We start from the raw sequence: 24997 nt of genomic DNA on the forward strand, positions 1-24997 counted from the left end.
CCTGGCACACAGTAGGTCCTCTTCAAGTAGTGGTGACTGGCTTTTAACAGCAGCAGCAACATAGTTCCATTCATTTATTATTATCCTGTCCTCCTTGTGCAAAGGAAGCTCCTTGATGTCGGTCATGACTAGAGAATATCTAGAGAACCAGCTTTTCTTGGCTCGTGAAAGGGGTTCCATAAATACTGGCTCCATATTCACAGAGGACGCCCTTTCCAGAAATTGACATGAGAAGTGACCAGCTCTCTTCTTGCTGACATCTGTTTTTTTTACTGATATACACAACGCCAAGTGGTTGTGTGACTATGAGGAGAATTAAGTACGGGAAAGAATAAATTAAAGTGTTAGAACAACCTAGATTGTCTCATGACTGCAGGCAGGAAGACAAAAGGGTGCTTACTTGAGTCTATTTCATTCCAATTTGTTTCTACCAGTTAAGAAAGAAGAAAAGACAAACCGAAAGAAAGAGCATCAACCAAGAGACTCACTTTACAAGGCAATCCAAAAGAACTTTCTTTTTTTTCTAGCCCAACAGAACACTGGGGTAGCCTATGGAATGCCACAGTGCTCTTTTACACGTGGCGGATATTTTGGAAAATGTGATGTTTCCCCTTACAGTCCTGGAGGATGTGCGGGGTGAAAATCGTTGAGAACATCTATTGCTAGCCTCAGCTTAATGGGGAGGAAAGTTAGAATTCTTAAATATATATATATATATATATATATATATATATATATGTGTGTGTGTGTGTGTGTGTGTGTGTGTGTGTGTATACGTATATATATATATGTATGGTATATATGGTAATATATATATATATTGCCATTTGGTAGAAATGGCAAAGTTTTCAAATATAGTCTTGGACTCCAAGCTGTTAAAAACAACGCTACCACAACACAAAACAAAGGCCAGTCCTAAAGCATGGCTCTACCAAATCTAGGGGCCCTGCCTTTTCTGGCGAGTGCCAAAGACTTGAAAGTGTCCTGGCTTAATGACCCTCCTCCTGAAGACACGTGGCGTCTCACTGGTGGAAGGAAGTAAAGCTATTTCTCCCAAGGACTGAAAGCTTGTCTGACTCATTTTGGTTCTACCTGGCCATAGATCTTGCACCATTGATCCAAAAATGTTCTTGAGCCATTATATTCAAGTGTCTTCAAAATGTAAATTAAATTATCTCCAGCAATCTCCCCTCTGAGAAAAACCAACAGGGTCAAGATTTCATTTCTTAGCAACTGTAGTAGAATCCGAGACTTTCCTGGCACCATGATGCAGAGATAAAAAATACGATTTTCTTTTCCTGTTTTAGGCACAAGATCCTCAGGTCCTGGATCAGCTATCCAAAAACATCACCAGGATGGGACTAACAAATTTCACCCTCAACTACCTCAGGGTAAGACCAATGGGATGATTACATTTCCTGATGAATTTGAAAAGTGCTTTAGAGATTTATATGTATCTTGAACCAAGGAGTTAAAATGAGGCAATATAGCATAATATGTATGTTGTCTTACGCCACAGTGTGTGTGTGTGTGTGTGTGTGTGTGTGTGTGTGTCCAATGGGGGATGGGGTTTAATTAACAAAACAGCAAACTTAGACATCATCAGGATTGAACTCCCTCTCTCTGTATGACTCTTGGAATTCATTATTCAAAGGCTAGCAATGTCTGCTCATCAAATGTTTGGGTGCTATGCCCCTTGTGGTTGTCTCGGGTTTCGAATGTACTATTGTTGAGTTCACTGCCTCTGCATCTCCACCCAAGGAGTGTCTCTGAGGAGACTCTGTGTGCCTCCAGAAAGAGGGCAGCCCAACGGTGTAACACAGACATTTATTTCTAAGTCTTCTTAAGAACTCTCTGGGTAACACGTAACAGATTTTTTGGGTTGGATATGAAGTCAGTTTTTATTTTTAAAAATTAAGGGTTAGGCAAGATTCTCTGCCTACATAATAATTCTAGCTTCCATATTTGGTCTAAAAGGGTAACATATGTCACAGTGGTGTGTAATGTAGAATTGCGGTCGCCATGTTGCAGGTAGAGAATATGATTTCCATCGTAAGGCAAGCATTGTCCTCCAAACTCCACAAGAAGGCAGCGGCCACATTCCACATTCCTTTGTTTCTGAGCTCCATCATTGTCACTTGCAGCCACTTCTTCAGGCCCCCACCCCATCATGGAGTTCATGCTGTTGTTTCTTTATTCCTGAGTGCTGTGCAGGTTTGAGAATTTTGTTTTGAATTCACAACCCTCTATGCACAATCATTTTGCGTATGTGGAAATGCTGAAATGTTTTGGCTGGACTTTCTCTTCTGTGAATTAACAATGATTTGAATAAATGCTTCCAAGTCATGCACTCAGTGCCATGGGCCACGCCCTGGACTAGACAGTGAAGATTCAGAGACGAAAGTCATGGCACCTGCCATGAAGAAACCCACTCCTATGAGGGCTAGATTCATAGAGAGAACATTATATACAAAATGGTAAATGCCATGACCGAAAGCTCCAAGTGGAAAAATGGGAGTGCAGAAAGGAGACCTCTCAGAAGACTACATCAGAGAAGCTTTATGGAGGAGATGGTGCCTGACTTGAGTATGAAAGAATGAACAAAGGCAAACAAGAGGAAGGGGAGGAAAGACACTCCCATCAGAGGGAAAAGAAGGAGCATGATGGGTTAGGGGATGGAATTCCAAGCAGTTTAATGGTGCTGGGACATGGAGTGAGAAGCCAAGAGAGTCAGGAGAGAGAGTAACTTGGGAGCCAGGTCTTGGAGCAACTGGCTGCTCAGGCTGCCAGGCCAGAAGCCTCCGGAAGGATCAACCATGAGTATGGTTGTGTCCCCCATCTGAGTAGAGGGAGAAGAGCCCTTTTCCATCCAGCCTAGATGCCCCAAAGCCAAATCCAGACAAGGAAAGAGCTGGATCAGCTTTGCTGCCCACCACCCTACTTTGCTCCAACACCACCACCATTTTGGCAGCCCTGAACTGGGTTGTTCTTCAGTAAATAGTCCTGTGGTCCCTGCTCAGAAGGAATCCAGGGTCTGCCCAGGAGGATGGGTGGACAGGCAAGTGACCCCAGCCAGGGTAGCTGGAACTAGGTTTTTCCAAATCTCTAGGCTCTGTATTTAGAATTGCCCCCATGGGACCACCGGAGCAATAGAAGTGAGTAGCAAGGACTGGGGAAATGGGGGTCTCTGGCATGTTCTAGCCATAGGAATTCAGAAGGCTGTTTTCCACTGCTAGGCATTTCATCATGCTAGAGACCATGAGAGATTTAGTTTAAACTATCTGAAGATGCCTCTTCTCAGGCAGAGAAAGAAGTTCCATACTCTGTGTCCTCAACAGACTCCACAGAGGAGTTTGGGATTTTAGATTCTATTCTAGACTTGGTCACTGACTCTCTGGTGAAATCTGGACAGATTCTTTATTAAGTCTTTTAGCCGCATTTAATGCAAATCAATAAATGCTAAATTCTCTTCCTCCCCTTTCCCTAGCTCCTCCTGTTGTTATCATCAGTAAAATGGTGACCTTCACTTTGGGGTCAACCAGACCCACCTGGATCCCACGTTCTGTGGTTCTCTGATTTTAACCCACAGAGACTGAGAAGATCATATTTGCAAATTGAGGGAGACTGGTACCAACCCCTCTCCCAGCAGTGATACAAGAAAACATGTGGGGGGTTGGGCAATACAGAACAGTGTTTCCAAGGTTACCACTTAAATGTAGCACTTACAGCATGCTCTCGCCATCCATGCATGTCCTGACTCACTAGCCTTCACAATGGCCCACGTGCACAAGCACCATTCATGTAAGAGAGCCAGGCACAGAGAGTGCAAGTGAGTGAACTCAGTCACCCAGCTTTACACCACTGAGTGGCTGGGCTGGGACTTGAACTCAGGCTGTCTGGCTATAGAATCCATGGTGTTCCGTGCAGAGTCCTGCTGCTTTTCTAGTAAGAATGAAGGATGATGATATTGACAGGAACTGGATCATGTCTCTCCTGCCCAGGGGAGTCAACATCTATCATGGGCCCTTAATCCACTTTGCCAAAAGTAATGCCAGCTCCTTGTAGGTTTTCATGTGCAAGTTAAGCAAGACAATCCCTATAAATGGCCTAGAGCAGTGTCTAGGGACAGAAAGCACCCAGTTATTGTTCATTGGCATAATTTATTGAACGCCTACTATGTGTCCATCATCGTGGTTCCTATTGGAATCACAGAGATCCACATGGCACCCGGCTGTTTACTCCCACTCTGGGTCTACCTAACACTCCTTTACTTCCTCTGCTCATGCATCCTGGGTGGGCAGCTATTTGACCATCCTGCCTCCATTCCTCCCTTTCTTCACTCCCTTGATCACTTCTTCATCCACTGATTGTCTCAGGACTCTTTCATTGAGCCTACTCTGTCTTCCTGGCCTTGCCAGGTGCTGGGCCTTCAGTGTGGAGAAGATGTGGCCCCTTCCAGGGCTGGGTGAGGCGAGCAGGGTGTGGTTGGCCACAATTCCAGTGAGGTTCATGAGGGTTCATGAGAGCCCAGGGAGGGGTCCTCTGGTCTCCGGATAGAAGCCACCCCTCCTAGCAAATACTCGGGGCCGCCGTGGACCACTTGGTAGGTCAAGGCCGAGTGGAACCTCACATTCAGTTCCCAAAACCACTGTTTTGGCTTCCGTGATGAGACCTGGCCTGGTTAGTGGTTGCTAAGAATGACAAACGAAGCTTTTCTTTTCGGATTAGAAGTGGGATCCCAGATTTCCCTAGTGCTCTTATCAGCTGATATTCGCAAGACAGCTGAGCAGTCACCAAGTGCATTCATTTATAAACCTGTTTTCCCCTCTACCCCACCCCCCATCAACCCTCAGTTTGTCCTCTGTATTTAAGAGTCTCTTATGGTTTGCTTCCCTCCCTCTCTGTTTGTAACTGTTTTTCCCCCTTCCCTTCCCCCATGGTCTTCTGTTAAGTTTCTCAAGATCTAATTTGAAAATAAATTATAAAATAAGATAAGGTAAGATAAGATAAAATAAAATAAAATAAAATAAAATAAAATAAAATAAAACAAAACCTGGAGCTCCCCCATCCTTCTGAGGAGCCAGGACCTTGCCTTTGGCTTCAGGGGGTCATCTGAAGCATTGTTTAGATTGTTAATGAGGAGCTCCAAAACCACACCCAGATCAGAAAAAGAGGTCAGACACGAGTGTTGGCAAATGTTAATCCATGGCCTTCTAAACCAGCAGAAGATTTTAATTTTTTTTTTTTTTTAATTGGTGCATCCTGCTTTGGAAAGAAGGGCTAGAGATTTGAAATACTCCAGACATCTTAAATTTCAATATGCTGTGTCTTTTATGTCACAAAATTAAGCAGCACAGAAGGTAAGCAGTTACAGCCATCTAGCTTCGCCAAAACAGCGTCATTCACTGCCGTGACATTCCGAACCAGTCTCATGGCGGCCGGTGGTCAGGGACAGTGGAGAGTCGATTGGGGTGACTGTGGTCGCTGGAGGAAGGGGCGGGTGCAGCACGGTAGCCGGGACTGCTTCCTGCCTGGGAGACACTCCTGGAAACTATGTGATGCATTTCACAAAATGTGTCCGCCAACTCCTGGGGAGGGAGGTTGTTTCCCTGTGTAGGGTGATAGAACCCCTCTAGTGGGGAAACCAGAGACCTGTGGGTGGGGAGAAGGAGCTAGGATTTCGGCAATGTGTCCTTTGCCATAATTGCTGGAAAACAGCAAGTCCTGCCATCCCCCTGGCATTTCAGAAAAAGATCCAGTCCAGCAACCACAGGGAGGCAGGGAGCAGCTTGATAGGATCGTGGCATCTGAGTCCCTGAGACCCGGTTGTGCAACCTTGTCGTTCCTGCCAGATGGCGCTGTTCATTGTTCATTGTTCGCTCCGCATGCAACTATTAGACACCGTCTTTGTGCCAGGTCTCCACAATTTTCAAGGAGGTCTCTGTATGTTTAAGTACACAAGAAAACCAGATTTGTGCAAGAAATCTGTCCTTGGTACAGTGAACAACGTAATAGCTAACATTTATTGAGCACTTAGTATGTGCAGGTACTCTTGCTGTGGACTTTTTAGGAAGTCTTTTTTTTTTTTAATGTTTATTTGTTTATTTAAATAGAGAGACAGAGAGAGGCAGAGAGAGCGGAAGACAGAAAAATCCCAAGCAGGCTCCACAATGTCAGACGTGGGGGCTTGATGCCAGACGCGGGGCTTGAACCCGCGAACCATGAGATCATGACCTGAACCGCAATTAAGAGTCAGATGCTTAACTGACTGAGTCAACCAGGTGCCCCGGAAGTCTTTTCTTAATACTCACGACAACCTTATGAATTGGAGATTCTTTTTAGTCCTGTTTTTCAGGTGAGGAAACTGAGGCACAGAGAAGTAATGTTTTAGAGTCACAGAGCTGGTAGGTGGCAGAGGAGGGATTTGATCCTACGGCCTGAGTCCAGGCACAAAGGAGGGAACGGTTGTTGGAGGGTGGACAGGGGAGGCTCAAACCCTTCACGGAGGAGATGACCCTTGAATTGATTCTGAAAGGCGGGTAGGTGGTCCCAGGTAGACTGGACAGAGGGGCTACCTCAAGTGGCAACACAGAAGGATGGAGAAAGTTAGTGGGTTTGGGGAACTCCAGGCAGTTTCCCGTGGCTGAAATGTAAGTGTTAAGTTTGTTTTAGGCACCGGCACAAGGTAGGTGTTGTGACCCAGAATGTATAGCTGAGCTGAGTGGCACAGTTCTGGAGAGAGCTTTGTTCCAGCAAGAACACAGCCCAGTCAGGGAGAGCACCTCATGCTGGCACGTGGGTTGGGAGCAGGCAGGAGTATGTATCTGAGCTCAGCCACTTGCCAGCTGTGTGACCCTGGACAAGTTACTTAACCTCTCTAAGCCTCAGTTTCCTTGTCTGGAAAATGGGTATTACACCCCCCTCACTGGACTGCAGTGATAGAGGTACATGGAGGTCCCATCTCTTATTTGCCAAGTGTGCTTTCGTGAGGGTCCCTGGGAAGAGTTGAGTTGTTCATTGGATTCCCCTGGATTTGGAGCTCCTGAGAAGAACCCCTGAGGACAACACAATTCCTCCTAACTCTTGCCTTTTATTTCGCCAAAGTGAAAGTCCTTTCTCACTCAGGGTTTGAAATTGCCATCATTTCAAATTTCCTGTAAGCACTTCTTGTATGTGAGTGTTTATGGTATGCAGTTTCCTAAATTTTAAAAAAAAATTTTTTTTTTACGTTTATTTATTTTTGAGACAGAGAGAGACAGAGCATGAATGGGGGAGGGGCAGAGAGAGAGGGAGACACAGAATCGGAAGCAGGCTCCAGGCTCCGAGCCATCAGCCCAGAGCCCGACGTGGGGCTCGAACTCACGGACCGTGAGATCGTGACCTGAGCTGAAGTCGGACGCCCAACCGACTGAGCCACCCAGGCGCCCCTGCAGTTTCCTAAATTTGAATGACTTTAATGAATTTGATTTTCCAACTGAAAAAGAAATAATTGATGTTGATTTCATTTCCTCTTCCACAAAGAGAATGGGAGTGGGCAATACAGAAATCGTGTCCATAAGGACTTAGACAAGACCTGGAGGATGCAAAATCCCAAGATGCCGTGAGTGGAAAGCACAGTTTTCATTCATCTCCCATCCATGACGGAGGGGGACGATCCTTGCATGCTCAACACGGGCAGGGTGACGTTGGCTTGAACAGTTTTCTCCCACCTTGGGTATTTAAGGTGCTCTGTTTTTGTTTTTTTTTAATTACTTATTGAGAGAGAGAGAGAATCCCAAGCAGGCTCCACACCACTAGCACGGAGCCCAATGCAGGGTTCGAACTCACGAGCTGTAATCATGACCAGAGTTGAAGTTGAACACTCAACCGACTGAGCCACTCAGGCACCCCTCTGGTTTTGTTTTTAAGTTTTAAGTCAGATCATCTAACCAAGAGACATTTTGGTGGCATCTACTGTGTGCCAGGAACAAAAGGGGATGGGGTGGGGTGTTGACAAGAATGGATAAGGTATACTCCCTCTCCCTAGCTGTTGAAGGTACCAGAACAAGTAGGTCTGCTTACAGTTCGCATTGCCTCCTTGGCGGAGGACTTGGGTCATCCCCCAATTTCCTTCTCTCGTAATATCCGCGAAGAAACCTTGCCTCGTTGGTCTCAGCATATGACTTCAATTGGACTCTGTGGTTTCCCATGCACTGGTTGACTGCTCTGCTTCCCCATGCTGTCTTACCGTGGCACTCAAGGCCCTCCATGCTCAGGCCTCTGCTGCTACCCAGCCTCGCCCCATATCCTTTCCCCGTCTCACATGTCGTCCTATCGCCACATAAACCACTGGCCGCTCCCCTAATGTGTTGTTTGTTGCCTCCGTGAGTCGGCGCAGTATGACTTTGCTTGACTCACTGCCTGGAACACTGTTCCTACCTTTCTCTTCCCATCCAGTATTCCCAGTATTCCCTGGCCATCTCCTTCTCATCCCTCAAGACTTGTTTGTCAGTCACCTCCTCTGAGACTCTCTCTCTGAGACTCTCAGCCAGGGCAGCTGCCCCTCGTCACTACTCCTGGAGCTCTTTGCACACGGTCTCTCGCTTAGCTCTTGGTAGGTCCTGGGTAAGAACTGTCACTGCACTCATCTGTCTTCTGCTCTAGACTCAGCAACCAGAACATGGATGGATTGTCTTGTGTTTCCAGAGCTTCATAAGCTCTAGATCACAATAAGTACCCAGTAAATGTCTCTTGAATGGATGGCTGGTGGATGGGAGTTTGGTAAGTGGAAACTAGATTTTGAATGACCCCCTTCCCTCTTCCCCCCAAAAACACACAGTAGAATTCAGATGAAGTCACTCGCCCAACAGTATCTAGGGGGAAAAATGTGTGATTGATTTTCAAAATCACTACCTAGAACTTCACCATGATATCTCGAGAGCAGAAAATTTGAACACATTGAGGAAATGAAAGGAAACAGGCATGGGACGTCCAGATCCCCCTCGTGTGCAAAATTTCCACTGAAATTCTCCCAAGTTCCCAACGGGAAATTTTTTTTCTAATACTGCCACGTCCACTTGCTCTGAATCAGTATTTAGTTTTTATTCTAAATGCCATTACGCTCTTTTCATTATTTTGGAGATGTGTTCTTTCAGGGGCGTCTGGGTGGCTCAGTTGGTTAAGTGTCTGACTTCGGCTCAGGTCATGATCTCACGGTTCGTGGGTTCGGGTCCCACATCAGGCTCTGTGCTGACAGCTCGGAGCCTGGAGCCTGCTTCGGATTCTGTGTCTCCCTCTCTCTCTGCCCCTCCCCTGCTCACGCTCTACCTCTCTCATTCTCAAAAATGAATAAATGTCAAAAAAAAAAAAACTAAAAAAAAAAAAGAAATGTGTTCTTTCAAATCTTGAAGACAAATTTCCTAATGGGTGATTATTTTTGTCTATTTTCTTTGGCCAGAATTTCTTCATACTGAGGTACATAAACCTCCCCCCCCAGCCCCCGCAGTATGCCTAACATGACTTTAAAACGTCTTATTATCCTGCATCCCAACCAAGAGATATTTTCTTTGTGTTTCCCCTTACCATTTATCCATTCATATGCATAATTTCTGCATAAATGTAATCAGTATACATATGATTTCTTAATGTTATTTGGTAAACACTTTTGCATGTTTCTACAGAGTCATCATATCATCCGTTTATAATAGTGGCAAATATTCCAGTGTGGTGCTCTGACAGTGTTTATTTAATCATTCTCTAAGTATCAAGCACTGAAGTCATGTTCAAGTTGTCATTGTCTCTAATGTTGTTCCTCTGAACACCTTTGCCACATCCTGCTCCCAGCAGTGCTCCGTGTAAGCAGAGGCTGAACTGTGGGGTCCACGTGCTAAGAGAAACAAATGTGCTTTGAATTCAGAGAAAGGGGGATCAAATCCTCCCCTCCTTACTACCTGTAGTGGCTTTGAACAAGTTGTTCCAGTTCTCTGAGCCCCACTTTCCTCATCCTGAAATCGGGATGAATAATGCCTCACAGGTTGCAATGAGTTATGATTCACAAGATTAAATGACTTATGGTTTATAAAAGCCTGCACTCCGAAGGAGCATAATAAATACTAGGGCCTTCCTTTGCTATCTGAGCGTAGCGGATCAGGGCTCTGCTTTCACTTTGGCCACTTATTTCTTGTATGATATCCACCAGCTGCCTTAATTCTTCAGGGCCCCAGTTTTCTGATTATGTACATTGTGAATCATAGTAACAGCATCCTAGGTGAGGGCTGAAATGATAATGCACGTGAAAAGCACATTTAACTCTAAATTACGACACTGGAAGGCTGAGGGAGTCTCATCCCATTCATCATCTCCTATATGTTGGCCATGGCCTTGAATTCTACGCCGACATTCTGAAGCCCTATGATAGATCAGAAGACAGAGAAGCGATTGATTAATATCTGCCAAGGAGGGAGGCGAGGGGGAGTCTGAGACACGTGCCGTATATTGCTACCCCCCTTCCCAATACAAATGTTATTACAAGGATATAATCATTATCACTGGGTGTTTTCAACACTATTTATAACCTTCTGCTGTTGGTGTTGTTGAATAAGTCTAACTCTTCAAGTTAGCATTACCATCAGCTGGGCATGAAGGCATCTAATGCTTTTGGCCGCTGTACCTTGAATTTCCCGAGTGAATGAAGACTTTTGTTGTTATTGTCGTACTGTAAGAACATCAGTCCCCACACGTAGCCTCTACTGGTAGCAAATGAGTAGAGTCCAATGCCCTGAAGAATTAGGTAGTTGGCCTTGGAAAGTGATCCCCAACACCAACGACATGAAGTGGCCTCTAGGAGAGTGAGTGTAGTTGGAGTCAGTGTTTGGAATCCTGCCAGTGTGTTTTGGGTTTTTTTGGTAAGGTTTTGACTGCCAGCAGGTTCTTTTCCTTGGTCTTATAACATGAGAAGGGATGATAGTCCAATCCCGTTTCCCACCTAAATGCCAAGCCAAGCCTGAGGATGGAATAGGAATCCCCGCTTAGTGATGGAAATGAGGCATACTTACTGGTGGTCAGAACAGGCGGGCATCAGGGCAGACCATTTACCATTTACGCACTCAGACTGGCAACAAACCCTGTTAAGCACTGACGTTTGAGGGGGTGGGCAGAGCCGTGCCAGCAGACCTTCTGCACCTCCCACAATGCTTACGTGTTCTAGACTCTCGACAGGCTCGCAGCTGAAAGTATGTATTCAAGGCGTGGTCCGTGGATCGTTGCAGGTTTGAAACTGTTTGTTACTACTCTGTGAGGACGTCCGGAAAAATGAGAGTAAGAACGTGAGAACCACGATAGCAATTTGACATTTTGCCAGGACATCCAAGTGCACGACCAGTAGACTCATCGCACTGATTGGGATCTAGGGCCGTTCCGGTATCATCAAACTTGCACCGCAAGCGGCCACCAACCAAGGGCTAGAGGAGCGCATGTCACACACAGATTGGTGAGCACTTGTATGTAGAGCACTGACATGAACCTGATTAAAAGACGAGGGCCAGCTTTTCCCAAGGACCGTCCTGAAGAACAAATATCATTATAATACCATCAGTTTGGAGGAACTTCTAGAGATCCTCAATAAAACAATGAGATAGGTGTTATAATTCCCATTTTACAGGTCAGAATCAGTAACTGCCTACGATCACAGAGCCAGTCGGAGAGAGCAGTGCTTTCCTGGACTCACATGTGGCCTGTCCCCCAAGACCACTACGCACAGCCACTGCTGATGAGAAACGGTTTCTTGGCATCGGCCCACGCAAGAGAGCCAATGCTATAACAAGTGAGGAATTTGGCCTCTGGAACAAAGCTGTCACACCTCATTCTGACTCTTCCACTCCTCCTCCTCCTCCCCCTCCTCCTCCTCTTCCTCCCCCTCCTCCTCCTCCTCCTCCTCCGAGAAAGGCTCCATCTGAGAGGAGACAGAGAAAGCCCTTCTGAGCCATGGGAACGCTCCACACACAGAATGATTAAAACTTGGAACACCCGAAGGGCACTTTTAATTGCATTTGGAGATAGAAAGGTAGTACATATGACTGTATGATAAAGGAATTAAAGTAGTTAACTCTTAAGGAAGTGAAATAACCGTAACGTACAGACATCGCAGGGTCTAGAAAACAGTGATTTCTAAAGTCAACCCAGAGGGAACGGCTATCAGAACGTTAAAAGAAACACACACACACACACACACACACACCACCACCACCACCACCACCAACAACAACAACAGTATTTTAGCAGAGCAATCCTAACTGAAAACAATTTCAGAGCCATGAATGCTTCTAAAATTCTTGGCTTTAAAAGTACAAATAGGGCTCGGATTAAAGAAAGTAATTTCTCAGTCTCGGGCACGAGAGAAAGAGAAAGAAATTTTTGTTTAACAAGACACTGAAAATCAAGGGAGAGGGCCAGGTGGGAAATTGGCACTCTGGGGGAAGAAAAGCCGAGGGACGGTAGTTAAGTGCAAGATGGAGCCTAGAGTTAATTCTGCTGGGAAATTGCCTTCCTAATTGTCTAGAATGGGTAAGAAAGTGTGTCAGGAAAATGCAGGAAAGGGGGGAAGGGGAGAGCTATTCGAATTTAAGAGCTTAGGCAGGGAAGTAGCCTGAAATAAGAAGAGGGGCTCGGAGGTCTCACTGCTCAGCCCGAGAGCTTTCTGCATCTGGCCTTGGGATGCTCCCTACTTCTGCATAAGCACCGTCTTCCTGCACACAGAAAACTCAAATTATTTGAATATAGTAACAGCTATTGGATTGTACGGCCTCGTCGCATGGCCCGAGTAGAGTTCAAGAAACATATTAGGGAGATAATAAATATGTGAAAGGGAGGGGGGCAGTTGAGGCCAAAGTCTGTGGTGTTGATCTGCACAATGAGCTTGAGAATGGCTATAAATGTGTACCATAATTAAGAGAAAACAAGTGAAATTTGCAATGTCTGGCATATTCCACCAAAGGACAAGGGAAAGCCTTGATTGACCTGGAAACGTTGATTGCCTACTATGTGCAAGATTCTGACTTGGTTTTACTGAGTCCTGACAACAAGTTTGGGAGGCGGGTGTCCGTGGTTTCATTTTTCCGAAGTAGAAACTGAGACTCATAAAAGTGTTGGCTCGATGGGTAAACTGCCAGGCTGGGACTGGATCCCATGTTGGCCTGATGCCTCATCATTCTGTCATGCTGCAGAAATGTCACCTCCTAACTAGAGCAGGGTTGAAAACCTGGATGAGGTCGCTCATTTCCACTGAGATGACCAAGCAGTTCTGCCAAATTGTCAACAGAGTCAATGGATCGACAACTCTGAACACTTGAGCGTCATGGGGTCAAGGCCCTGACCAGACCCATCTCACAGTCCCTGTTTCTTTCAAACTTCTGCAAAATCCCAGGCCTTAAGGCTGTTACCCATCATACATATTTTTACCCCTACTACACCTGGACTAGTATAGCTAGTGCCTGAACTTATATCTTAAAAACATACGTCAGGATGTGTCATTCCTCCGAGGTGGCCCTTAAAATCATCTGCTTAAAACCATCCAGTGAAAATCCAAAATCCTTAGGTTGGTCTATAAAGCCTTAAGGGATAGGACCTCCCCTCCTTCATCTCACAGAAGTCTCCAGCTCCACAGCCTGATATTTCTTTTCCAGCATACCAAATTCCTCTCTCTGGTGGAGTCTCTGGACTTCTGTATCAGACCATCTATCTAGCTATAGAACCTTGGCTAATTAATTGTCTACTCTTTCAAGTGCCTCAGTTTCCTCATCAATAAAATTTCCTCATCCATAGTCCCTGACCTCAATGAGTTTTTGCGAAAGTTTAAACAAAACAGTACTGGCAAAGGGCTTCAAATAAATCTTGGCACATGGTAAGTGCTCAGTAAGTACTTGCTATATCATCATCATCATTCTTACTGCCTGAGATGCTCTGGCCAGATTTTGCATGGCTGGCTCATTATTATTCAGGTCTCGGGCACGTCATCTTTTCCATGAGTTCCTTCCTGGTCAGCCCATCTCACGTGACCTTGCCACCACAGCTACTTGCCATCACACCTCATTGCCTGTCTTACTTTTCCCGTAGCATCTTCGTTGGTTGAATTATCTTACACAATCATTAGTTTACCTTTCTGTTGTCCCGCTGTTTACCTTCTGACCTTTCATGCCTGTCACTGGGATATATTTGGAAAGCAGAAATCTTGTTTCTTCTTCCATGATGTCTGTAACAGGACCAGATATGCAGTGACTAGAAAGTCAATGAGTTTAAGTCTACTCCACTCCAGATGCACTCCTTAACAAGTCAGAAGTTTTAAAGAGAAAACCAGTTATAAAATCCCAAACCCCCGTGTAGCCTTGGAATACTTGAGAATGTTCATGGAAAGGTTGTTAGCCATCTTTGACTTCCTGGACTGAATGCCTGCAGCACTTTCCTCCAAGGATTTGATGTTCTTCTTTGCAATTTATAAACAGCCCTGTCTGGGATAGTAGATGAGGGTCGTTCACTTTATTTGATAAATGTGCCTCATCTGTAAGAAAAAGGAGATAAGCATGACCTCTAAGGACTTCTCCTTAAACATTAAAGAGAAGGAAGGCAAAACAAAAGTATTAACTGATTCCACAAGTAAAATATTAATAAACCCAATGCTGGAAATGAAGAAACAAACCAAGTGATTTGAGGCTGACCCAAGTCTACCTGCCTATTAGTGTAGGATAGTTTCTGGTTTTCTTTTTGTTTCATACTCTGTTTGCAGGACCATTCACATCCATTTAATCTATAAATGTTTACTGATCACCTACTCTACGTCTAAGTCTGCTCTGGTCTCTAGCTATCAATTTCTATATTGATAATAAATATGTCTGGGCTAATGAGAATCTCACAAACATTGCCTCCGATATCCTTAAAATCTTTTATAGGCCAATCATAGCATAAGACTGGAAGTCATCCCAAGAAGGTTGCTAATTTCTCCCTCTTTTCGTCTTGCCTCTCCCAATCTTTGCGAAATAAGGTAGGGAGTCACCCCTTTTCAGTTCAATAGTGCCAAGGATCATCACGGAAACTTTTGGTCTACGAGTAAAACTCAACTCCAGAACCCTCACAATGTGGATTGCATAGGAAAGTATCAGTAGCCTTAGGAGCCAGTCAATGAAATTGTTTCTCTTCCTTCCTTTCCCAGCACCCTCTTTGGATTCTGTCAGGGTTTTACCTACAAAAGAAATTTGTGGCCATCTATCATAATTTTTTAACAGTTTTACCATGAGTTGGAAGCTAAAGGGGAAAATTGAAAGCTTACCTGATGTTGATAAGCAGAATTTACAAACAGTTGCAAAATGGTAGCAATCCCACCCTTTACACTCAATTCCTGAGCTTTAGGACTTTGGGTATCTCACTAACAGACAGGAGGCAGGAAGGACCAGTGCTTGCTTTGAAGAGAATAAGAAACGTAGTCTTAGTATTGAAGGTGGCCATGATCTGGCAGTGGGTCTAGTCCTTTGTCAATTTCCTCAACACCAATGGTGTTACATCTGTTCTGCTTGCAGTTAAAAGCGGAAACTGTTCCGCTTCTGTGAAATTGGGTGGAGGGTGGACTCATACTTACCTCCAGAGATTGAAGAATACAGGAGGCCACTTACACTAAAACGCTTTGTAAGCTGTAAAGTTCTCCTATGAAAACAGATTATTTTTCAGTTACTACCCAAACCCTCCGTGTCCAAACTTCTGCTATCCTAACTCAGGAATCCATGAGTTTTTAATAAAATTGTAAATGTATCTTTTATTTGCAATTCAAGTTACTCATTGTCCAGACCTCGGGAACTAAATTGATTCATACAGTTCGGGATCCTCATCACTCGGCATAGTCTCTTAATTCTCGCTCTCCAAATCTGGAAGCCACATGAGTTTGGATGGCAAGAAATAATTGAGCTAAGAGCCGCCATTATTGCCACTATCACTTAACAGTCTAGTTTCTACAGAAGAAAATCATTTGGGGTTGAATGATAAGAAATTGTTATTTTTGCAGGTCAAACCCTGCCAAATGTTGGCTATTTCATATGGTTCATGCTAATATTTAAGAAACAAGACCCTATAGAAAAAGGAAACAATTGTTGGGCCTCACGATTTTTTTTTCATTTCCGACTATCATCGTCCAATTCCTACTCAGCTTCGTGATTGTAAACACAATAGCCGTTTATTGTCTGGTGACTTTGTGCCAGGAACTGAAAATTACTTAACTAACCTTGCTAATCTCACTTTCAAACTTAGTTATTTATATTGTAAACAGATATTTTACTCATATACTAGTGCAAAACTCAAGTGCAAAAACCTTTAAAATCTATGCCTTCAGTCCTTGTCCCCAACGTCTGAGTTCCCCTTCCCAGAAGCACTCAACATTGCCAGTTTCTTGCATTTTTTTTTCCTGGACATTCTATACACATGCAAACATATTTTGCTTTAAACACACACATAGACACACTTGCACACAAATGATAATCTACTACGCATGGAGTTCTAAGCGTTGAGCAGTAATGTTTTTTATAAAAGCAGCAGACATATATCCCGAGGAGGTATATTACTTGAGAGATACATCATATTTTATTTTACCAGCGCTTTATTGACGAACACTTAGGTTGATTCTAATCTTTTCCTGCTATTAACAACTGTGTGAGAATATCTTTCCAGATTTGGTTTTTCGCAGGAGCAACTACAAAACTAAATTTGTCGGAGAGATTCCTGGAAATAAAATTGCCAAGTCAAAAACCATGTACATTGTAATTTTGGTAGATATTGTCAAGCTGTTCAACTTAGAGATTGTACTAGGTTTCAGTTTCCCCAGCAACATGTAAAAAATGACTATTTCCACCCTTTTCAACAACTAGAGGTTATCGAATTTTTCTCCTATTTTCCAATATTATGGGTGAAAAATGATACCTCATTTTCATTGTAATATGCATTTTTCTTATTACAAGAGAGATTTATTATCTTCTCATATACTTAAGAGCCATTTGTATTTCTTTTCTTGTGAATTATTTGCTCCTAATTTATCCATTTTTCTATTGGGTTGTTATTCTTAGAGATATGTAGGGCTTTATATTTTAAAGAAGTACACACTTCGTTGTGATATAATTGAAATTACGTTGCAGGTTTGCAGTTTTATTTTTTAAAAATTTGCATAAGGCGGCTTTGTTCACGGAATATTTTTTAGTTTTGTGTGTGTGCGCGTGTGCGCGTGTGCACGTGTGTGTGTGTGTTAAATGAAGCAATGTTCACCAGTGTCTTCTATTTTGCATTTTGTATTTAGCATTAGCCCTCTTCGAGCTATAATAATAAAAATATATTTCTCTTTGTTTTCTAATGCCACTTTGAACACTGAGGGGGGTGTTTATGTTTCAATCCACATGGAATTTGGGGGGCAAGAAGTGTGGGGAGCCTGTTTAATTGCCCCATTGTTCAAACATCATTTGTTGATTAATACACATTGTTCTCACTGATTTGAAATGCTAGTGTGGCATGTTTTAAATTGCCAGAGGTATTTGAGTCTGTTTCTGGACCCCGATTCCCGTTCTGCTAATTTGTCTTTATATTCTTTGTCTGATGCTACACTTCAAAACAAACTGCTCTTGTTTTATTATACATGTTAGGATCTGGTAGGGCTGGCATCGTATCATCATTCTTCTTTTTAGGATTCTGAAATCTGTGTTTATTTTTTCATCTATACTGTACGTTAGCTTATCTGGTTTTAAAAGGAGTTTAGTGGTATTCCGTTGAAATTCTGTTACATTTGCAAATTAATTTGGGGGGAAGTGTTATCGTTATGATATTGATTCTTTGTATCCAAAATCTTGGGTAGCCTTTCCGGTATTGAGGTCTTTTTTGTGTTCTTTGGTTGGTAATATTTTGGGGTTTTTCTTTGTCTGTCTGTATGTGTTATAAGGGCATGTCTTTGTGCATGTGTGCTTGGTTTTATTCTATTTATTTTATTTTTTTTTAAACAGGTTTTTTTAGTGTTTATTTTTGTGAGAGAAAGGGGGGCAGGGGCAGAGAGAGAAGGCCAGAGGATCCAAAGTGGGTGCTGCGCTGAGAGTGGAGAGCCTGATGCAGGGTTCAAACTCATGAACCATGAGACTGAAGTCACACACATAACCAGCTGAACCACCCAGGAACCCCATGTGTATGGTTTTATTTACAGATGTATGTATTTAGTTTGCACCTAGATAATCTTTTTGTGTGTGTGCTTAGAATCATAAATACGGTCTTTCCCATTTTATAGTTTAATTGGTTTTATTTGTATTTATGTAAGTTATGATTTCTGTATTTTAATTTTATTCGTAGGCCCCTTAGAGAATCTTCGTAATATTTGTAGTAGTTTCTTTTTTTCTTTTAAGTTTATCCTCTTGGGTGTTCCAGCAAGGTTATATCGTTTGCAAATAATGATGCTTTTACCAAGTCTTTTCCAATTTTTATATTTTATTTCTAATTACATTGGCTAGTATCATCAGAAAAGTGTTAAATAATAGTGAGGATAATTAACATCCTTATCTTGTGTCTGACTTTAATGGGAATGCTTCTGGATTTTTTCATTAAGCAGGATGATGGCTTATGATTTGAGATAGATATATTTCTCATGTTAAGGTAATGTCTATCTTTTCTTATTTTATTAAGAGCTATTTAAAGTAAAAAAAAATGGATATTGAATTTTATCCAATGTACTTATGGTGTCCAAGGAGATGGTATTATTTTTTCTTTTTATTATGATTAAGATTATTAGTAAGAATGATTGATCCTTATTTGGTGCAATTGATATCCAAGGCAGTATCTCAATTCTTTACCTGTATCAACTCATTTAATCCTTGCCCAATCTAGAACTCATTACTACTCTGATTTTCACTTTAAAGTTAAGAAAATTCAAATTCACAGAGGTCAAGTAACTTGAACAAGATCAGATCACCCGTAAGTGGCAGAGCTGAGATTGGATCCAGGCCAATGCCTTGTGTATAAATACTGTACAGAGGTTCATCTTAATAGATTTCTTGATAGCTAGTCATAATTTCATTCCTGGAACAAACCCTACTTGTTCAGAAGGTATCCTCCTTTTACTGGGTCACAGATTCCATTTGTTAATATTTATTTGCAATTTCTGCATCAGCATTCAAAGGAAAAATTTAGCTAAATTCTCTTTTTTATAATGTCTTTGCCAGTATTGAGTCTTATTGGTATCCTGGCCTCATGAACATTTTGGAAACATTTTTTTTAATTTTTTTTCCAGAATAATTTGAATGAAGCTATTTGCCTTTGAATGTTTTGTAGAATTCCTTATGAGATTACTTCAGCCTAATTTTCCTGTGAAACCATCTGGGCCTTGGGCTTTTTGTGTGTGTGTGTGTGTGTGTGTGTGTGTGTGTGGAAAGGGGATTTCTGACAAATTTTCTTTATTTGTTCTAGGAAATTGGTCTATTTGGATCCTGTCTTCAATATAGTTTTTCTTCCCAGGTTGATTGAGAAATAATTGACATACAGCAGTGTATACATTTCAGGCATAAAGCATAATGATTTGACTTACATATATGGTGAAATGATTACCACAATAAGATTAGTTGACATTCATCACCTCATATAGAAAAAAAATATATAAAAAGAAAAATATATAAATATGTATACATACATGTAATGAGAACTCTTATGATTTACTCTCTTAACTTTCATATACATCATACAACAATGTTAACTATAGTCATCATGTACATTACATCCCTAGTACTTATTTATCTAGTAATTTCAAATTTGGTCTCTTTGATAACCTTCCTCCAAGTTCCCCTCCCCTTACTCTCCACCTCTGGTAACATAAATCTGGTTTCTTTTATTATGGATTTATTATCATTTATATTCTGTTTCGATTCCACATACAAATGAGATACTACAATATTTGCCTTTCTCCATCTGACTTATGTCACTTACCATGATGCTCTCAAGATCTATTTTGTTTCAAACAGTATGATTTCCTCTTGTTTTTTATTTTGTTTTGGTTTTTGCTTTTTGCTTATTTGTTTGTTTGTGTATGGCTGAAGAATATTTCACTGTGAATGCTTAGGTTGTTTCTATGTCTTGACTATTGTGAATAATGATGCTGTGATCATTGGGGTACAGATATCTTTTCAACATAGTGTTTTCATTTTTTTGGATGTAGTCTCAAAAGTGGGATTTGCTGGATCATAAGGTAGTTCTATTTTCAACTTTTTGAGGAACCTCCATACTGTTTCCCATTATGGCTGCACTAATTTGCATTCCCACCAGCAGAGCACAGAAGTCCTCTTTTCTCCACATCCTCACCAGCAGGTATCTCTTGTCTTCTTGATGCTATCCATTTAACAGATGTGAGGTGTTATCTCATTGTGGTTTTCATCTGCATGTCCCTAATGATTAGTGATGTTGAGCATCTTTTCATGGACCTGTTGGCTAGTCTATATCTTCTTTTGCACAAATGTCTTTTCAGGTCCTTTGCCCATTTTTAATCAGATTATTTTTTTTAACTGTCATTATAGTTTAACACATGGGAGCTGTGCACATTAAATGAGAAAAACTTAGAAATGTAAAATCACAATCACAGTAGTTCCAGGAAGGAGAGAAACACATGTCACATGAGAGAAAGTAAAAGTCATAGAGGTTGGAGCTTGAAGAAGGGTGGAGGAGAAACCCTTCCAAAATGAATACAATCCCCGCAGGGCTAGGGGATTTTTATATGTTTAAGGAACCAAAAGAAGGTTGATGTGGCTGGACGACAAAGAGCAAGATGGCGAGCATCGTTCAACCTGAGGCTGAGGATAGCAGCTAAGCCCATCCAATGTTAAAAAGTTTACCCTAAAACAATGAGAAGCTGTTGAAGGAAAGCTCGCTCAGAGAAGCGGGTGCCTTTGAAAGTTTTTAGGAAAGAAAAGTTAGTACCTTTGGGTGATTAGATTGGATGAGGAGGTTGACAGTGGTAGAATTATCAACTACGTGCCCTTGTTTTTAGCTTATAGAACAGGCTGGATGATGAGAGCAGAGATAGGAAGAAGATTGCATGTACGGTGGGCATGGGGTGGTCAAGTATAGGGAGACATTAAGTTGGTTTCTGTGTGTGTGTGTGTGTGTGTGTGTGTGTGTGTGTTTTGATATGTTGTCTTTGAAGGCATTTGAGACATCTAGAGGTGTCAAAAAAGTAGTTGCATATAAGCTGTGAATCTTCTGAATATCTGATCATTAAAACCTTGAGGATCATTGTGAAGGATGAAGCCCAGGAAGGAAGGAGAAAGAGGAAGAGGAGAGCCTGGGTCTCTGCAAGAGTGCTATTCTTGAACAATCCCATCAGATGGGGAATTGGTCTGTTTCGCTAGCCACTGAGATTCTTTTTCAGGGCTTCTGGGGATTCTAAGAGGGACAGTCTAGAGATCCTCTAAAGGACCAGCTCTGATTTGGGGACTTTGGGGGCTCTGGGCTTCTCTCCTAAAGGAGACATTTGGTGTCCTGGGTCAGATCTAAAGTGATGTGACTGCCTTCTAGTCTTTTTGTTATGTTGTTTTAGAATCTCTGAGGGTTTTTTTTTTAATGTTTTTAATAACACAATGTCTTGTTATTCAGTACATGTACACAAAAAGCCTCTTGAACATGACATAGAGGCTTTTACTATAAAAAAAGTTCTGCTGTCCAGATGCACATGTAGAAGCCATTGCCTGGAATCCTGAGGGAGATTTGCCTGCTTATGAAAACCCCACAAATTATTTATGGAAGGGAGTGTTATATAGTTTTAATATGACTCTCTGGAATAATCTCTGGATGTGATAATATTAACACATGGAGTTACTTTTTAAAATTTTATTTAACAAAGGTTAACTTGGTTTTCTGGGTGTAGAGTTTTCCAGAAAACTCTAGAATCTGCCTTCCCCCAACTATGAGTCTAAGTAATGTCTCTATGTTATTTCTTTTTTCTAAAAAAAAAAAAAAAAGTTTGGTAGACTGACTTTATTAAATGTAACTATAAATTGGTGAAGAGAATACCTCATTTAAATAAAGGCAGTTATAACCATGGTTTCTGTAATTATATTTACATGTTGATCAACTTTTTACTATATATGTTCACTTAGGTTTTCTCTTCTTAGAGGTCTTTCACCCCTCTGAAAACCATTATCTTCTTACTAATTTCCCAGTGGCTTTAGGCAATACTTAGCTGTGGCAATGACTATGCAAATACCCAGTGTTTATTGTCCCTGGTTTTATGATGGGGAAAAAAATACTTTTGATATACTTAAAATGCTGATTATTAGATGAAGTGGAAACAATAGTCATTAGGTTTGATAATATACAAAATAACCTTTTATTGAGTGTCCCTGTACTCCGAAATCTGGAGATTATAAAAATGAAGATGTGTTGTTTGCTCTTACCAAGCTTAGGAGTATTAACTAAAATATGCTGAGCACTTACTATGTGATGAGCGTTCATTCAGTTTTGTAACGGATGTTTATCAGACACCTGCTAGGTGCCAGGTATGGCGGTAGATGCTGGAAGTAGAAACAGGAACGAGAACAGTTACATTCCTGCTCTCCTATGCTTATGATCAAGTGGAAAGGCACCTACCAAATAATCACACACAAATGTGTGTATAATTGCTAAGTAAATTCCACCCTGGAACGTGATTTTGTGAGCGAATATTACAAAGGGAACTCATCTCTGGTCTAGGAGAGATCTCAGAAGTCTTCCCTGAGGAAATGATGAATGGACTGAGTGAGGGATGAGTTGATTTGAACTGGGGGGGGCAGGAGAAGGGCATCACGGAGTCATGTCATGTGCTGACTGTTCTGTGAGCTCAGAGGGGAGAGGGCCATTTGGTTGGAGATGAGAGAAAGCTTCCAGGTAGAGGGACATAAAAGTAGGTTTTTACAAATGGACAGGAGCTTGGTAATCAAGATAAGAGAGAATGGCTGTTCCATGCAGAGAGAACAGAATGTGCAAAGACCTGGTGCTGTGGTCTGAATGTTTGTGCCCCCCACCCCCAATTTACATGTTGAAATCCTAAGTCTCAAAGATGAGACCTTGGAAAGTGTTTAAATCGTGAGGCTGGAGCCCCCATGAATGTGATTAGTGCTCTTATGAAAGACATTCCAGAAAGATCCCTCACCCTTTCTGCCATGTGAGGACACAGCAAGAAGTCAGCAGTCTGCAATCCAGAAGAGGGACCTAACAGACCATGCCGATACCCTGACCTTGAATTTTTAGACTCCAGAACCATGAGAAATAAATTTCTGTTGTGTATAAGCTACCCAGCTTGTGGAATTTTGTTATAGGAACCCAAACAGACTAGGACACCTGGAAACATAAAAGAACACGGTGTGTTCAGAAGGCACGTATGACTGGAGTATATGTAGCGTGTGTATGTTAGCTGGTGTGCATGTGTGTGTATATACATACGTGCACACAAGCAGGGGGATTGGAGTCGGACGTCTTAAAAGATGCATTTAGGGGGCGCCTGGGTGGCTCAGTCGGTTAAGCGTCTGACTTCAGCTCAGGTCACGATCTCACGGTCCGTGAGTTCGAGCCCCGCGTGGGGCTCTGGGCTGATGGCTCGGAGCCTGGAGCCTGTTTCCGATTCTGTGTCTCCCTCTCTCTCTGCCCCTCCCCCGTTCATGCTCTGTCTCTCTCTGTCTCAAAAATAAAAAATAAACATAAAAAAAAAAAAGATGCATTTAGAAATTCAGCTCAGGGCATTAGCAAAGCAGGACCATCAGCCACGCTAAGGAATTAGGACTATCCCATAGTAACTGAGGTCTTTTAATAGGTGGGGTATGTCTTATAAACTCATATTTGTGAATTTGAAGAGTATTTCTAGCTCCACTGAATTATCACCATCAGTGGCAGGGGCAGGGGGCTGTTTAAACTTCTGAAGCTCAGATATATCCCAGACCAATTGAATCAGGACCTTTGTGGGTGCGCCCAGACATTTTACAGCTTCCCAAGTGATTCCAATGTGTAACCAAGCTTGAGCGCTGGTGGTTTAGGGACAGAGACTCCCCGGGTGGTTGGCAGAGATTAGAAGCCAGGAGGCTTCCATAATAAAGAAGAGTGAGATCTTGGAGGAGGCAGCACTCAGTGGGAACAGAAAAGAGAGGTTGGATTTCAAAAACATTCAGGCCACTGAATTACAATAATGATACTAGTCGTCTCATTAATGGGGCGGGGGGGGGGGGGGTAGGAGAGCAAGAGACACAGGGGACTAACTCCCGCTTTCTGAGGGTGGTGTCATAATCCAGACAGCAGTGGCTAAATGCCTGAGGGTGTCATTGAGAATCCCTGCTCAGCCAGTTTACTACCGGGCTGACCTTGGGTGCATCACTTAATCTCTCAGACCTCAGTTTGCTCAGGCATAAAATGGGGTAGCAGCAAGACCTGGCTTATCATGAGATCTGAATGAGCACACAAAGGACTCAGAACAGAAACTGATGCATCAGATGCCCTTTATAAATGCCAGTTCTTTCCTGTGAAGAGCAGCTAAGGCAGGGACAGGGCAGGGAACTTAAAAAAAAAAAAAAATTAAGCCTAAGCCACTCAATATGAAAAGGACCTTTCTTAAGCTCTCAGTTTTAGGAATACCAGCTTCTGTACCTCTGCTGGCTATGCAGTCTGGGTCCCAATCAAGGTCCAAAAATAAAACCACTTCTCTGTGCCCCAGCTTCCTCACCTGGAGAATGGCAGTCATAAAAATACCCTGTGTTCAGTTTACTGGGAACATTAAATCTACGCCCCCCCCCCCCAAAAAAAATCCCTCTTTGCTTACCTGATGCGATTTCCTGCTGTGACGTGTTTCTCAGGAATGCATGGGATTCACAGTGATGCTTGTTTGTGCTAAATGTGTGAGAGGGATTGAGATCCTGGGGGTTGACCCTATTTCAGGCCAATGAAGGAGGCTGCCCTGGGTACAATTGATTCCTCCCACCTCCTGGACCCTCCCTGGCCCAGCCTGTCTTATGTCTCA

General features: G+C 42.5%; 1 protein-coding gene across 12 annotated transcripts in view; it reads left to right on the forward strand.

Annotated features, from left to right (window-relative positions):
- Window positions 1-24997, forward strand: part of LDB2 (LIM domain binding 2) — a 402888-nt gene that overhangs the window by 326824 nt on the left and 51067 nt on the right. For all 12 annotated transcript variants that reach the window (XM_042984885.1, XM_042984884.1, XM_042984886.1 and 9 more), the window contains one exon: window positions 1308-1391. In XM_042984885.1, coding sequence (XP_042840819.1) covers window positions 1308-1391 — 84 coding nt within the window. The remainder of the gene's footprint in view (window positions 1-1307; window positions 1392-24997) is intronic.

This window comes from Panthera tigris, chromosome B1 (genome assembly GCF_018350195.1).
Source record: "Panthera tigris isolate Pti1 chromosome B1, P.tigris_Pti1_mat1.1, whole genome shotgun sequence".
In the NCBI taxonomy this organism is placed as follows: Eukaryota; Metazoa; Chordata; class Mammalia; order Carnivora; family Felidae; genus Panthera; species Panthera tigris.